Source organism: Babylonia areolata, chromosome 7 (genome assembly GCF_041734735.1).
Source record: "Babylonia areolata isolate BAREFJ2019XMU chromosome 7, ASM4173473v1, whole genome shotgun sequence".
In the NCBI taxonomy this organism is placed as follows: Eukaryota; Metazoa; Mollusca; class Gastropoda; order Neogastropoda; family Buccinidae; genus Babylonia; species Babylonia areolata.
The window spans coordinates 32741688-32756713 of record NC_134882.1 but is presented as its reverse complement, the minus strand read 5'-3'; the positions used below and the strand labels follow the sequence as shown (position 1 = coordinate 32756713).

At 41.9% G+C, this 15026-nt stretch overlaps 1 protein-coding gene across 1 annotated transcript; it reads right to left on the bottom strand.

Annotated features, from left to right (window-relative positions):
• Nucleotides 1-5559: 5559 nt before the first annotated feature.
• On the bottom strand, nt 5560-7757 carry LOC143283829 (G-protein coupled receptor 39-like). Its single transcript, XM_076590203.1, has 2 exons — nt 6978-7757; nt 5560-5568 (listed from the first exon to the last, which is right to left on the bottom strand). Exons 1-2 carry the CDS (start codon nt 7755-7757, stop codon nt 5560-5562), a joined length of 789 nt encoding a protein of 262 aa, XP_076446318.1.
• Between the last annotated feature and the right edge of the window lie 7269 nt (nt 7758-15026).

Here is a 15026-nt window from a genome sequence, read left to right as displayed (position 1 = left end):
TGTTTATTCAGCCATGTAAAATACCGAAAGTTATTCATCGCCAAATATCCAAATTCGACTAAAAAGTTTAATCATCTTCCATGGCATTGGCATTGACAATAAATTCAGCCATCCGCCGAATAGCTTGTGTGCTGGTTAAAAGCATTATTTACCATTCTCCGTATTCTTAGTCGGAGAAAATTAAAATAGTCACGTACTTTCAATGTGTGTGTGTGCGGGGAGGAGGGGGGGGGGGGGGGGGGGGTTAATAAACTCGATCTTATCTCTACAATTAACTACCCAATGGAACATATTGATCTTTTATATCTTTTATGTACTTATAAACATGTTTAATAGACTCTGTCAAGCAGCAATAGCCCCTCCCTTCATTTGCTTTTTCTTTTCTCTTTTTAAACAACACTGCTCATGACCGAGTTGACAATCAAACCTTCGGGTGGAGAAAAAAAAAATGTTATAATTTGTTACACAGGGTTCCTGAAGTACAGGGGCAGTAATCAGAGGACGGGACGCTGGCTCAAAAGCCGAGTTGTCTCCCGTAGATTACCACAGACGAACTCCAATCGCCTCCCATGTCAATCCAGAATTCATCGAGGACTGTGATGTTGAGTTAAAAGTCTTCATCACTCTCCATCAACGGACTCGTGGGACATAATTTTCTTTGGACTCAAATAATCTCAGCAGTTTCAGCAGTCTTTAACATACTGGATGTGTGTGTGTGTGTGTGTGTGTGTGTGTGTGTGTGTGTGTGTGTGTGTGTGTGTGTGTGTCCGTGTGCGTGCGTGCGCGCGTGCGTGTGTACGTGCCCGTGAATCTATCTCGAAATATCAGTTTCAATTTCAGTTTCAATGGGGCATCAAAAGGTGCTTAATGATCCTTATATCCTGCACCCGGCCACACCTACTAGAAAAAAAGGGGGGGCGGGGGGGGGGGGGGGGGGCTACGCTCTTTTCAGGCCTTAAGAACCTTCCAAATGCATAAAAAAATGTACTTGAAACAATAAAATTAAAATGTATAGGTGAATTAAGAAAACAAAAATACAATACACCGGAGGAAATGATTCAAATAATGGTAAGTTTTAACGGGGCCACGTTCAGCTAACTTGCGCACACCTAGACACACACACACACGCGCGCACACACACACACACACACACACACACACACACACGCACACGCACACAAACACAAACACGCATTTGTCAATGCAGTCACAGACAACTCCATCCAACATCTTCTGGATTTTTACAGAAGCAGCTGGTACGTTTCTTCAGCCAACTGTTTTGGGGAAGGCCCAAAAGAATTCTGCTCCATTTTGAAAAATTCCGGCATTGCTAGGCTGCTGATTACACAAATATTGCACTTCCTTTGAGGTTGGATATCCTGCTGCAACCCTCTCTCCATCATGTTTTTTTCTCTTTCTTTGAGGCGATTGATGGCGTGATGGCCTTGTTCCCCCACGAATTATTATGCGTTGTAATCACAGAGCAAAACAGTCTCATAATCTTCTCATGAATCATGCCTGTCTTTGGGTGTGTAGTTTTGTTTTGTTTTTTGTTGTTTTTTGTTGTTGTTGTTGTTGGTTTTTTGTTTGTTTGTGTGTGGGTTTTTTTTTGTTTTTTTTGTTGTTTTTTTTGTTTGTTTTTTTCATTCTTTCGTTGTTGTTTTTCTTTTTAACGAAATCAAGGGAGTTTATACGTACTTCTTCTTGCATACCTTCGAAGAACCGTCCACAGAAATTAGAGTGGTGAAAAAAATGGTGATTTTTCATAACCAAAAGCGTACAGATTCTTCTTCTTCTTCTTTTCCTTCTGCGTTCGTGGGCTGCAACTCCCACGTTCAGTCGTATGTATGTACACGAGTGGGCTTTTTTTTTTTTTACATGTATGACCGTTTTTACCCCGCCATGTAGGCAGCCATACTCCGCTTTCGGGGGTATACAGATAAAACTTAGGCTTAAAAGTAGAGTTCTGTCCCATGACCTGCGCACTGACGAATATCAATTAAGAAAGACAGGGAGAAAAAACTCAAGATATTTCATTGAAGAGCTCCTTGTAAATCAGGGTGAACGCCAGTATGATTCTCCTTCCACTGCTGGTTGGAGAAGAGAGGGCGAGACCAGCAAACGGTGGGGGGGGGGGGGGGGGGGGAGAGACAGACAGACAGACAGAGAAAGAGACACAGACACAGACAGAGACGCAGAGAGAGAGAGAGAGAGGGGGGGGGGGGGGGGGGGGGGGGCAGAGAGAAAGGACAAAATCATAATAATCTTTTCCAACGAGTGTTATGCAGCATTTCAGTGCCAACGCCCTCAATGGAGAAACAAAAAAAAACGAGAGACAGCCACACAAACACACACCATTACCTGGCTGAATGCACGTTCCGTGTACAACAAAACAGACGAAGTGTTGCTCTGCTGCAGTATGACGGCCACTTTCGCCGTTCCAACGTGTTGTATGTGACAGAAACGTGGCTGACAGAAAGCAAAGACTAAAAAATCCCTGGCTATGCAGTGATTGGATCTGACAGGACTATGACAAAGCAAAGTAAAGGGGGGTGGGAAGGGGAGTATGCATGCTCATTCGCATGATCACTGACGGGCGCAATAGCCGGGTGGTTAACTCACTCAGTACGGCCAGCCCTCTCTTCGCCTCTACACAGACCCCTCGGATGTCCAGTGGATGTCTCAATGACCCAACCTTTAGCTTTCGTCGTCAGAATTGTGGTATTCTTTGTCAACATTCACCTCTTCAGTGTAAGAGCCTTCCGCTTGTAATATTTTGATGGTGGTATTTGGGGAGAAACGCTGTTAACGTCGTCTCTTTCGCCGTTCGTATGGAGAGAGTTAAAACGTTGGACTTTTGTGGGTAAAGGGTGGAGAATTTTCCGATCTCCCAGGTCAACAGATGTGCAGACCTGCTAGTGCCTGAATCACCTTCGTGTGTATACGCACGCAGAAGATCAAATACGCACGTTAAAGAACCTGTAATCCATGTCAGCGTTCGGTGGGTTATGGAAACAAGAACATACCCAGCATGCACACCCCCGAAAATGGACAAATGCTTAAGGTTCGTCACAGTTACAGGCAAAAAAGTGTGGATAAATTTCAGTCTGGAACTGTCCGTCAGGCCTGGAACGGGTCTGACAATCATGGTGGGAGGACAGCAGGCTAAACAATACACTGTGCAGCCCTCAGAATCTCAGACCAGAATGGCAAATGGCCTCAATCAGTTTTTATGCTCGATTTTACACAAATGATTTTAGCAAAGAATCTGATCATGTGTGTCGGGCCACCAGTACAGAAAACAGCAGCATTTCCATCTTGTAGGTAAATCTTCACGCCTTAACCCACACAAAGCCTCTGGTCCTGACGGACTAAAATGACGTTTGCTGAAATCTGTGCATCCCAGTGAGACTTATCATTTCTTTGTCTCTTTTTTTTTTTTTGTTTTTGTTTTTGTTTGTGTGTGTGTGTGTTTTGTTTGTTTGTTTGTAGGACACGTTTTCTCAAATGGCCTACATTAATGTTATTCACGAAGCTGCTGTAATGTATATTTATCGCCATAAATGTTCGGAGTGACTGTGCTGTACACATATTTAGCTTACCTAGCAGTTCAGTGTCAATGATGTGTTGTTGCTTTTGTTCTTACCTTGTCAACATAGAAATTATTAGTTACGTTGGTGTGTTGTATATTTTAATGAATGTTCATTTCTGAAACTGAATGCGCTTATATGTTTCATGTTACATGTACCCGAACTAAGAGACAATTTTCAGTGAATTTAGAAACAATAATGTTATATTATATATATCTTATCAAGTGCCATTTCCTTTTTAAACCCAATGTAAAAAGATTTCCTTTTTTATAGATTCATTATTTCATCATTGTTCTGTTACCCGTATTAAAATGTTAATTATTCTGCTCTTTATTTTGTTATTCATTTATTCTTCAATACTCGCACCTTAGTTGATTGTGTAGGTATATTTGTAACGCTGTATTGTGTGTGCGTCGAATGTATGTATGTATGTATGTATTGTACGTACGAGTTTGTATGCGCATATATCGGTATGTTTATTGTGCATGCTTGTGAGTTGAGGACTGAGTGCGTTTCGTATGCGTGTGTGTGGATTGTAAAGCATTTGTGCAATGAGGAAAGCGCTGATAAATGTCCAGTTAGTATTATTATTATCATCATTATCTTCCCATGTTATGTGATAGTAGCTGGTGCACTGTAGTTATCGGTGTGTCCTGATGTGTATGTGGTTGAAGTAGAGTGCTGAGGGCAATGCATGTTGACTGGATGTGTACGTGAGTGGGGGAGTTATGTATATGTGCATATTTTGTGCGTTGTCTGACACGTTCTCCCATAAATGTGGTCTATATCAATTTCATTCATACGTTTTTTTAGTTATTGTGCTGAGCACGTGCATCGCTTATCTTACATTTCAGTGTCTTGTACATGTTTGTTTGTTTTTTCTTACCTCGTCAACATTGATCTGATTACGTAGTTATTACACTGTATATTTCTATGAATATGTATCTTCTAAAAAATGACTGTGCCTCATATTATGTATAATGTTACCTGATCTTTAGCCAAAGGACATAATTATTTCATAGAATTTACCGACAATAAAGTTATACTGGTTTTATCAAGTGCCATTTCCATTTTAAGTGATTTCTTTTCCTGTAAAATTATGATTTTATCCTGGTACTGTATTCAAATTTTATCATACATATTTGTTTGATTCAGTTCTTATTCTTTTATACTCATACCATCACAATGAAATGTGACAGTGGCCGGAGCACTATTGTTGCCAGTGTGACCTGATGTGTACGAATATGGAGGGAAGCGTTGGGGGCTAGGGAAAGGCGTGTTGACTTCTTCTTCTTTTCTTCTTTCCGTTACACGACCAACATCGACTTGCTGATGACTCTGTCGTGGTTCATGCATGCTGGGTATTTTCGTGTCTCCATAACCCACCGAACACTGACATGGGTTACAGGATCTTTAGCGTGCATATTTGATCTTCTGCGTGCGTATACACACGAAGGGGGTTCAGGCACTAGCAGGTCTGCACATATGTTGACCTGGGAGATCGGAAAAATCTCCACCCTTTACCCACCAGGCGCCGTTACCGTGATTCGAACCCGGGACCCTCAGATTGAAAGTCCAACGCTTAAACCACTTGGCTATTGCGCCTGGGCGTGTACATGAGTAAGTATCATCATTTACTATTCTATTTGTGTGTTTGTTTATTTATTCATTCATTTATTTATTTATCGATTTATCTATTTACCATTCATTCATTTATCTATCTATGTAATTAATGTGTTATGTGTTTTCTTATGAGGTCTACATTTTTTTCATAAAGCTAATTGTAACGCATAATCATCTTCATAAATAGTAAATAGCGGTAACTCTCTCCATTCACAAGGCACACAACTTCAAGTCAATGCTGCTTATGCTACCGATTCAGCCAGCACACAGGTAAGGAAAAGGTACACTGGAAGAAACCCAGATACTTCCTCAAAAAACGGAAGCGCCGGGCTTGTCCTTATACCGATCACTTGACCTGTGAACACAGCAGCGATCACAGAATAAATGTGCAAACACAAATTAGCTTCATAAATGTTTTTGAGAGATTGCGATTTAAACGTGTTTAGCTTGCCTTCAATTTTATGGCCAACATGTGTTTTTTCTTACCTAGTTAACATCAATTTTATTCCTTTAGTTATTGTGTTGCATATTTTCATGAATGACCATGTTCTAAAGTGATTGTGCTTGATGTGTTTAATATCATATTTACACGAGCCAAAAGACAAATGTCTGTGCATTTACAGACAATAAAATTCTGTCTTATCTTATATTGATATATGAACTCGGCGTTTCTCTCACATCTTTCGCCTCCACTATTGTAACTATCGCTTTTCTGGTTTCCCTGCTTCATCTGTTCACTAACTCGCGCACGTACACACACACACACACACACACACACACACACACACACACATGGACTCCTACACACACACACACACACACACACACACACACACACACACACACACACATTTTTATTCTGGATTTCCCCCAGCCAAAATAGATGTGAATTATAGACATATTTACATATCCGTCTGTTAGGTACTATAGGTGTGTGATGACTGTAGCAGCCATTACATCTGACGAATATTCATCACAGTTACTGACGTCAATGCTTTAAGCAGATGTTCTATGCTTAAAGGCATGACAGTAATTGTAAACGTGATATTGCCAGACTCTTTGTTCACAATGTATTACAGAAAAAAGTTTAGACGTATGAATAGCCAGCTGAAGGCATTGACGTGTGAGTGGTATTTAAGCTGGCAAACTAGTTTGTTAAATGCTCAGACGAACAGGCGGAGGATACTGCAATAAAGTAATTACTGAATTCAGAAAATTTTATTCAAAAACATGTCTTTCTGGCTCCACCAACCAAACCCATCCGAAATTTGGTTGCCTGATTTATGTTTTGATTATTTTGGTTAAAGGTTTCCTTCATTGACAAAGATATATGATGTGCCATTCAAGAAGCACCGAACTGATCATCACTGCTTTCTTGAGATATGTATAAAAAGGGATAACATAGTTCATTGACATTTCAAGTAAGCTGTGGTTCGCTGCAATGATTTCAACTAAAATCCTGAGATACCTTTGGTTTAGGATGGAGTCAAAGTTTCAGCAGTCGGGTTTTTCCCCCCGTTCCAAGCTCCTCTCTGGTGGATGTTCGTGCTCACTGGGACAGACTCTACGACGGCAGCAGATCCAGCTGAAAAACTCTCTCCTGAACCTCGTTCCCGTAATACAATAAAGCAAAAAATTGACGGCACTGTTCGTGTACCACAGACGGCTGGTCACTGTGTGTGCTATTTCATCCTTGGCATACAATGAGTCGTCGATTTCAATCTCATCAAACCAGGTATTGGACCATATTATATAGACGCACACGGGCAGAGTCAGCACAATAAAAGTGATGGATAGAGCCAGAATCATAACCGTCGTCTTGAACGCTGCTTTTCTCTGATCGTTGTTGTGCTGAGTACTAGAACGCCTGATAGATTGAATGGTTGGTGACCTGATGGATGTTGCCTTGAACAAGCTCATTGACAACATGACGTCACACACAATAAGGCAGAGAAAAGGCAGGATGCTAGACATGCACATGTCCACCCAAGTCCAGACGCCAAAAAAGAAATCTTCATACTGGACTGACCGTCCAATACAACCATACTTTGGGTCCGTTTCCATGCTGACCACCATGTGGAAGTGAAGGGCAGAAGACGTCAGGACAACGGCCGCTACCGCCATGCGTGTTCTGCGCACGGTGAACATGGTTCTCGCTCTGTGTGGAAGGCTTATGGCAATGGTTCTCTGCACCGTCACACACGTCACCAGCCAGGCAGACATAGTGCCCAAGGCATATAATAACCATGTGTGTAGCTTGCACACCACAGTGTGCCTTTCTGCCACATCCACGTCAAAGACATCAATGACCCATTCATGTAACGCGCCTATACACAGCAAGAGGAAGTCGACCACGGCCAAAGCAATAAGGTAGAAGACTTGTTGTGAAGGGTAACACTTCTTGACACGAGACATGACGAAGACGGTGGCGACGTTTCCAAATCCCCCAGCCAAAAGGATAACTGGGGTCCAGATCTTCCCGATGATCATGGCACTTTTGTATTCCGGGAATGACGTCTCATCTGTCTCCTTTGTGGGATACATGTCCTCCTCTGTGATATGTATGTTGTTCTGGACTCTTGTTTTCTTGAACCCCAATCCTCAGCTGCACTATTGTTCGGGTTTCCTCTACCACTGCTTGCTTCTGTTAGTGTTTAATCTGCAGACTGAACGGGAAGATAAAACCAGTTCATAATCCCTTTTCAGTGCAAATATCAATATATGAGCAAGTGGTAATTAGAACCTCAATAATGCGCTGGACTGTCATGAAAGTACTAGATGTCAATAAAATAAAAAATTGTCATACTTCACACGTCATTTTCTCATTACGTCATTGATCCGATTTTTTAAAAAAAAAAAAGAACAAGTTTGTCTCATAGATCTAAAATTTGAAGTGTGTGTGTGTGTGTGTGTGTGTGTTGTTTATATACGGTAATAGAAGATTTTAACCAAGTTTTTTTTTTCCAAATGGTTTATCAACAAAGCCAACATCCTTTGGTTTAGATCAGTCAACTGCTTTCAATGTATGCGGTGGACTTTGGGGGAGAGACGAGGAGAGAAAGAATGAGAGAGACAGGCAGTCAGACAGAGACAGAGGGGGACAGAGAGAGACAGACAGAGAGAGAGAGAGACAAAGAGTGGGGAAGCGGGCGTAACTCATACAATACTTAGTGTTGTATGTTCTCCATCAAGCAGTGTGTCACAGGGACAAACGTTTCATTTCTCTTTATCAGAAGGTTAACAGGTCAATGGTCCGATTGTCTTTGCGACCATCGGACATTGAATTCTTATTCACTGCGCATGGAATAGGAAGGCAGGGCATAGTGATCTCCTTCCGTCGTTTTGATATTCACTGATCGAAGACTGGTACCATAACACACTTTGATAGGGTGAGGATAATCAGAGCTAAATACCCTTTCAAAAGGACACACAGTACCGAAACATGGCCTCAAGCTGATGTTTAATTAACTCTGGATCAGAAGTCCAACGTGTAACCAGTTCTGCCACAGCGTCTCCCACTTACCCATGCTAATGAATTAAAAACCGCATCAGCAATGAAACACAACGAGATACAGTTGTATCCTCCTGGAGAAGCAAACGCATAAAAAAAAGCAAACAATGAGATTTCTTGCTGGTGAAAATTCCATGCTTCCTGAAGGAATATCACAGCCTCTCCCACATCAGCACTAAAAAAGGAAAACAGGAAGAAGGCGGGTTGCCTGAGTGTAATCAGCATAGTTAAACATGGAACTGACAATGAAAAGAAAAAGAAGAAGGAAAAAACAGCAAGAATGTGTTTGATTTATTTTCTTGTTTGTCTGGAGCCACAGCAAATGCAACAAAAAAACAATCGGATCATATCCTGCCTCAATGAAAATACAGAACCCTTGGGGAAATTGCTAACAGAGACAGACACAGACAGACAGTCAAACAGAGAGAGTTTGGCTAGGTTTGGTTTGGCTGGGTTGGGTTTGGTTGTGTGTGTGTGTGGTGTGTGTTGGGGCTCATGTACGTTTATGTGTATTTGACTGTGCTTTCATATCTGTGAAACTGCATGTTTGGTGCATATCTGTTATGCATGTGTGGGTGTATGTGTGAATGTGTGTCTTCATGTTTTACATTTATTTGCTTATTTATCATCATTGTTGTCTTTTTTTTCTTGTCTTTTTTTATTACTACTAGTAACCTTTTTTATATTATAATAATTATTATTTATTTATCTATTTATTTATGTACGCTTATCTATTATTTATTCACTTTTTTTTTCTCAAGGCCTGACTAAGCGCGTTGGGTTACGCTGCTGGTCAGGCATCTGCTTGGCAGATGTGGTGTAGCGTATATGGATTTGTCCGAACGCAGTGACGCCTCCTTGAGCTACTGAAACTGAAACTGAAACTGTGTTTTATTTAATGTCATTCTATTTGATTTGCGGATGATACAGCTTTCAGCAGCCAGTGGAGAAAGGTGGCGCAGACTGAGGAAGAAGAATAAACAAACCCAAACCTAACGATGTTAAAAATCCATTTCAGTTCATTGTGAGACAGTTCAGGTTGATGTGCCAGTGGCAGAGAGAAAAATACACTGATCCACAAAACCAGTGGGACACTCACATGCTTCATGACAAGCATTAGAAAACATGTCTCACAGATTTTGTTGGCAATGATTTTTCGGGTAATGCAGGAAAAAAATAAAACAAAAAGTATATTTTTAAAAAAAGACAGAAAGAAGACAAAACATTGACTCCGCTACACAAATTTTGCAACTGTTTTAATCGTGTTGTGTTGTGACGCATCGTGTCGTGCCATGACGTGAGCCTACCGTGTCGTGTCGTTTAACTTTTTTCTCACAACGGATTTCTGTGAGACTCGTGTTGCTGTCTCTGGAGAGAGCTCAGCGTCACCCAGTTTTTTTTTTTTTTTTTTTTTTTATCAATATTTTACAATCAAAGTTGTGTGTTTATCTACAGAACATTGCTGGGGACAGCGCTTTTACTTGGACACAAGTTCTTTTACGTGATGCTGCACAGGGCACCTCCATTTATCTTTTCAGCCGAAATATCAGCACTCAGTTCACCACTCGAGATCCAGTAAAAACCCTTAACTGTGCGGGATTCGAAACTGTGCACACTCGTTTCTTAGTCCGGCATATTACCACCAGACCACTGCTCTCCCCGTGACGATTCACTGTCCTTCTCACAACCATGCAGGCCCGTAATCAAAAAAAATTCTTCCCATGCGACCCCTCTCCTTCTCTTTCGCCACTTCACTTCATCCTACGCTGAATACAGCACAGTAAAAGGTTAAAGGTCCAATAGGTTTTATGGCCATCGAAGCAGTGGTTTCATATGTACTGTGCACTGGGCTCGATACGGGAAGGCGGGGCCCAATCCTCTCCTTTCCTCCTTTTTAACCTTCCCGATCAACTAAATTCGGGTACTCATTAACACCTGGGTGAAGTGAGAACAATCAGAGTGTGAGTCGGTATACATTTCCCAAGGACACAGCACCATGCCAAAACGGGGCTTCGAACTCTGATCACTAGTGAACATTTGGTCAGAAGTCCAGTGCCTAACTGATTCGGCCATGCATGACACACAGTGGACGCAGCAAACAGGGGAAGGTAGCCGCTTCTCTCGAAACATGCGCTGTTGCCTTTTTGTCTCTTTGAATTGTATGTTTTCTTGCGTTGCCTGTGGGAGACCCTGTGTTTGAAACACGTTGCTACCTCAACTCTTGTGTCCGCATTCCCCCGTCGTTAAGGCGAACTATGTTCCACCTTTGATCATGAAAGTGTTCTTCATCCAGCTCATTTATGAAAGCATTCAACAGACTCAAGTACACTGTCATTGATCTTATTTTCAATGGAACTCCAACAAAAAGAAATATGCTTGGATCTGTTTTATATGGCACTGTCATTGCTCTTATGTTCAAATGAACTCCAAAATAGTGAAATTAGCCTGCATCAGCTGTCCACGACATCAGTTACAAAAACCAATCTTCTGTGGCGTCGTATTATTTGGGTTATGTGCAACAATGTATTGAGTGAAGGAGGTTTGATTTTTAAACACGTCTTTTTGTCACAAAAACCAAGCTCATTTCAAATATGACAAAATCATATTTTGGTTATTTTTGGTTAAATGTTTTCTTCGTGAATAAACCACTTTATGATGTGCCATTCAAATAATACCAAACTCATCATCACCAAACTGGTGAACATTGTCCACTGAATTATTTTCAACGAAGCTCCAGTTCGCTGAAATTATTTCAATTAAACTCTTTGACTCTATGAACTTGCTCACGCTGCGAGCTCCTCTTTACGGCGGAAATTCCTGTTCTCTGGGCAGAGTGCACCTGTCGACGGCAGCAAACCAAGCTGAAAAAAAACACTCCTGAACCTCGTTCCTGTAATACAATAACGGAGAGAGTTGACGGCGCTGTTCGTTTACAACAGAAGTCTGGTCACTGCAGACGCTGAATCCGTCTTGACAGACAATGAGACGTCGTTATCAGTCTCATTAAGCCAGGTACTTTGCCAAATTATATAGACACACACGGACAGAGTCAGCACAATTAAAGTGATGGACAGAGCCAGAATTATAACCGTTGTCTTGAACGCTACATACCTTTCTCCGATTGTTGTTGTGCCGAGTATCAGGAAGCATGAAGGTATGAACGGTTATTGATTTGGTGGAGGTCACCTTGATAAACAAGTTAATCAACAATATGACGTCACACACAGGAAGGCATATAACAAGCAGGACAGAAGACATGCACATGTCCAACCTAGTCCAGACGCCAAGGAAAAAGTCTTCATACCAGAATAACCATAGAACACAGCCATCGTCATGGGCCGTTTCCATGCCGACCACCACGTGGAAGTGAAGCGCAGAGGACGTCAGGACCATGGCCGCTAATGTCATGCACACTAACACCGTTCTCGTACTGTGTTGAAGTCTGACGGTGATGTGATGGTTCTCTGCACCGTCACACGTCACCAGGCAGGCAGACATAGCACCAAGGAAATACACCGCCCAAACATGAAGCTTGCTCACCACAGTGTGCGATACTTGTACATGAACTTCAAATATGACGATGACCCAGTCTCGTAATGCGCCAGTATACAGCAAGAGGAAATCGACCACGGCCAAAGCAATGAGGACGACTTGATGTGAACAGTTACCCTCCTTGATACGACACATGGCGAAGACGGTGGTGACGTTTTCGAATCCCCTGGCCAAAATGATACCCGGGGTCCAACCTTTCCTGACGATCATGGCTCTTTTGCACTTGGGGGAATGACGTCTCGTCCATCTCCTCTGTGGAATTCATGTCGTTTTGGACTTGAACCACATTAGTCACGTGCACTTTTCTTTGTGTTTACTCTTCTACTGCTTGCTTCTGTTATTGTTCAGTCTGTAGACTTAACGGGAAGTTCATTCCAGTTGATTATCCAATTTAATTGCAAATGAAATTATGTGCAGTGATAATTAGAACCAGAATAATCTATTTGGGCTGTCATGAATGTAACATACGTGTTGCACAGCTCTGACTGTTCATAATGGAGGATTAAGATGATTTCGCATCTCACTCTGCAGTGATTTTGCACCGCGACGCAATTGTACCACCTGCACATCATTTGCATGTTCGGGAAGAGAGAGAACTCTTGCCATTTACTTCCGTCTACATACCGATACAGGTATTACAATGAAACTGATTGGCTGTCTTTTTGCCACAACGTAAACACATAATTGTGAGATCATCACCCAACAATACGTCACAAAGAAAACATACTCTATACGTCATTTTTTCACATTGCGTCATTTATCCTTGAAAAATCTATAAAACGAAAATTAGGATATTTCTCTTATTGTGTTATATCGTGTGTGTGTGTGTGTGTGTGTGTGTTGTTGTTGTTGTTCAAACATTAAAAGAAAAAACTTGGATTTATTTTTAAACCAGTTTGAGGAAGGATGATTTCTTTTTCCAAATGATTTATCAACCAGGCTGGTGGCTATTGCTTTAAATCTTTGATATGATTTCAGCGTGTGGGATTGGACTATAGGAGAGAGAGATGGAGAGAAAGTGGAGAGAGAGAAAGAGAAAGACAGAGAGAGGGGCAGACAGACAGATAGTGAGAGACAGAGAGAGATAGAAACAAAGAGCTGGGAAGTGGGCGTTCTCTAAACGCTAACGTATATAACACAGTGTTGTATTTCCTCCATCAATCAGGATGTCATAGCAATGAACATTTCATTTCGTTTCTCTTTTTCCGTTTCTTTCTTCTTCTTCTTCTTCTTCTTCTTCTTCTTCTTCTCTCTCTCTCTCTCTCTCTCTCTCTCTCTCTCTCTCTCTCTCTCTCTCTCTCTCTCTCTGTGCCTCCGTCCGTCCATTTGTCTGTATGTCACCCTCTCTCTCTCTCTCTCTCTGTCTCTCTCTCTCTCTCTCTCTCTCTCTCTCTCTCTCTCTCCCCAACTTTGGCATGTCAAAGCGTCAAAATTTTCTCTCTCTGAGGCAAACTCGGCCAGGCGTTGTTGGACTCCTGATCCAGTGATCACCAGTGTTCAGAGTTCGAGGCCACTTTTCGGCCTGGTGTTGGGTCCTTGGGAAAGGCACAGTACTCCGATTTTCCTCACTCAACCTAGGTGTGAATGGTACGTGAAATCATTGGAAGGAGAGGATTGGGCCCTGCCTTCCCTCCCTATTCCGAGCCCTTCATACGCAGTGGATATTCAATGCCCCGATGGATATGGGACCTTCAACCAGTTAACCTTCTTTTAACGTACGAGAGAGACAGAGACAGACAGAGAGATACTTAACGTTAACGTATCCAGCCTTTAGAACATATTCGGTATCAGCTAGGATGTAAAGTCAGATGCCTGCCATTCTTCTGCCTTGTGTATGGGACGTTCAGATGAAGATGGCAGAATGGTTAAGACGTTCAGCTGACAACATAGAGAGTCCGTGGGGTTGGGGGTTCGAATCCCGCTCTCACCATTTCTCCCAAGTTTGACTGGAAAATCAAATTGAGCGTGAGACGATAACCGAGGTCCCGTGTGCAATGCGCACTTGGCGCACTGAAAAAGATCCCATGGCAAAATTATTTAGACCCTATTAAGTACAGAAATAAATAAGCATGCGCTCAAGGCCTGACTAAGCACGTTGGGTTATGCTGCTGGTCAAGCTTCTGCCCAGCAGATGTGGTGTAGCACATATGGATTTCCCCGAACGCAGTGACGCTTCCCTGAGAAACTGAAACTCTCCTGCCTATTAAGTCTTAGTAAGTATAGTCTTGCGATGCATGAGTAAGCAAGATGCAAAACAAAATAATTTTGTTATCTCTGAAAGAGAAATTTGTGACTCGTTTGCTGGAAAAACAAAAGTCAACGCATCAAAGAAAGGGGCATTTCATCCATAAAACAACACAAGTTTTTATCGTGTTATAAATGCTCAGATTCATAAACAATTAATGAACGCCATTTGTGCTTATACAATAAAAGCTATGCCCAGTCATCTGCATTGTATAAATATCCAATCAAAAATAGAAATAAAACAATTACATGATTAAATGCAAATTTAAGAAAATCAAGGCAAGTAAACAACCCTCATCTGAGACAGGTTATGTGAAAGACCTGGAACTGGTGTTCCAGCCGTTGCAATGCCCACCAACAAAAACCAACGACAACCTGCTGCTTAACCACAGCAGAAAACATCAAAAACCCCAAACCCCTGGTCTAATGTGACTCCCACAGCAGTTGACGGTGGAGTGCCAGACAGATACATGCACACACTAAAACCGAAACACTCACTGACGCGA

What these genes read in the sequence shown, in the direction of transcription:
- LOC143283829 (XM_076590203.1), bottom strand. Translation starts at nt 7,757, where the DNA reads ATGTATCCCACAAAGGAGACAGATGAGACGTCATTCCCGGAATACAAA.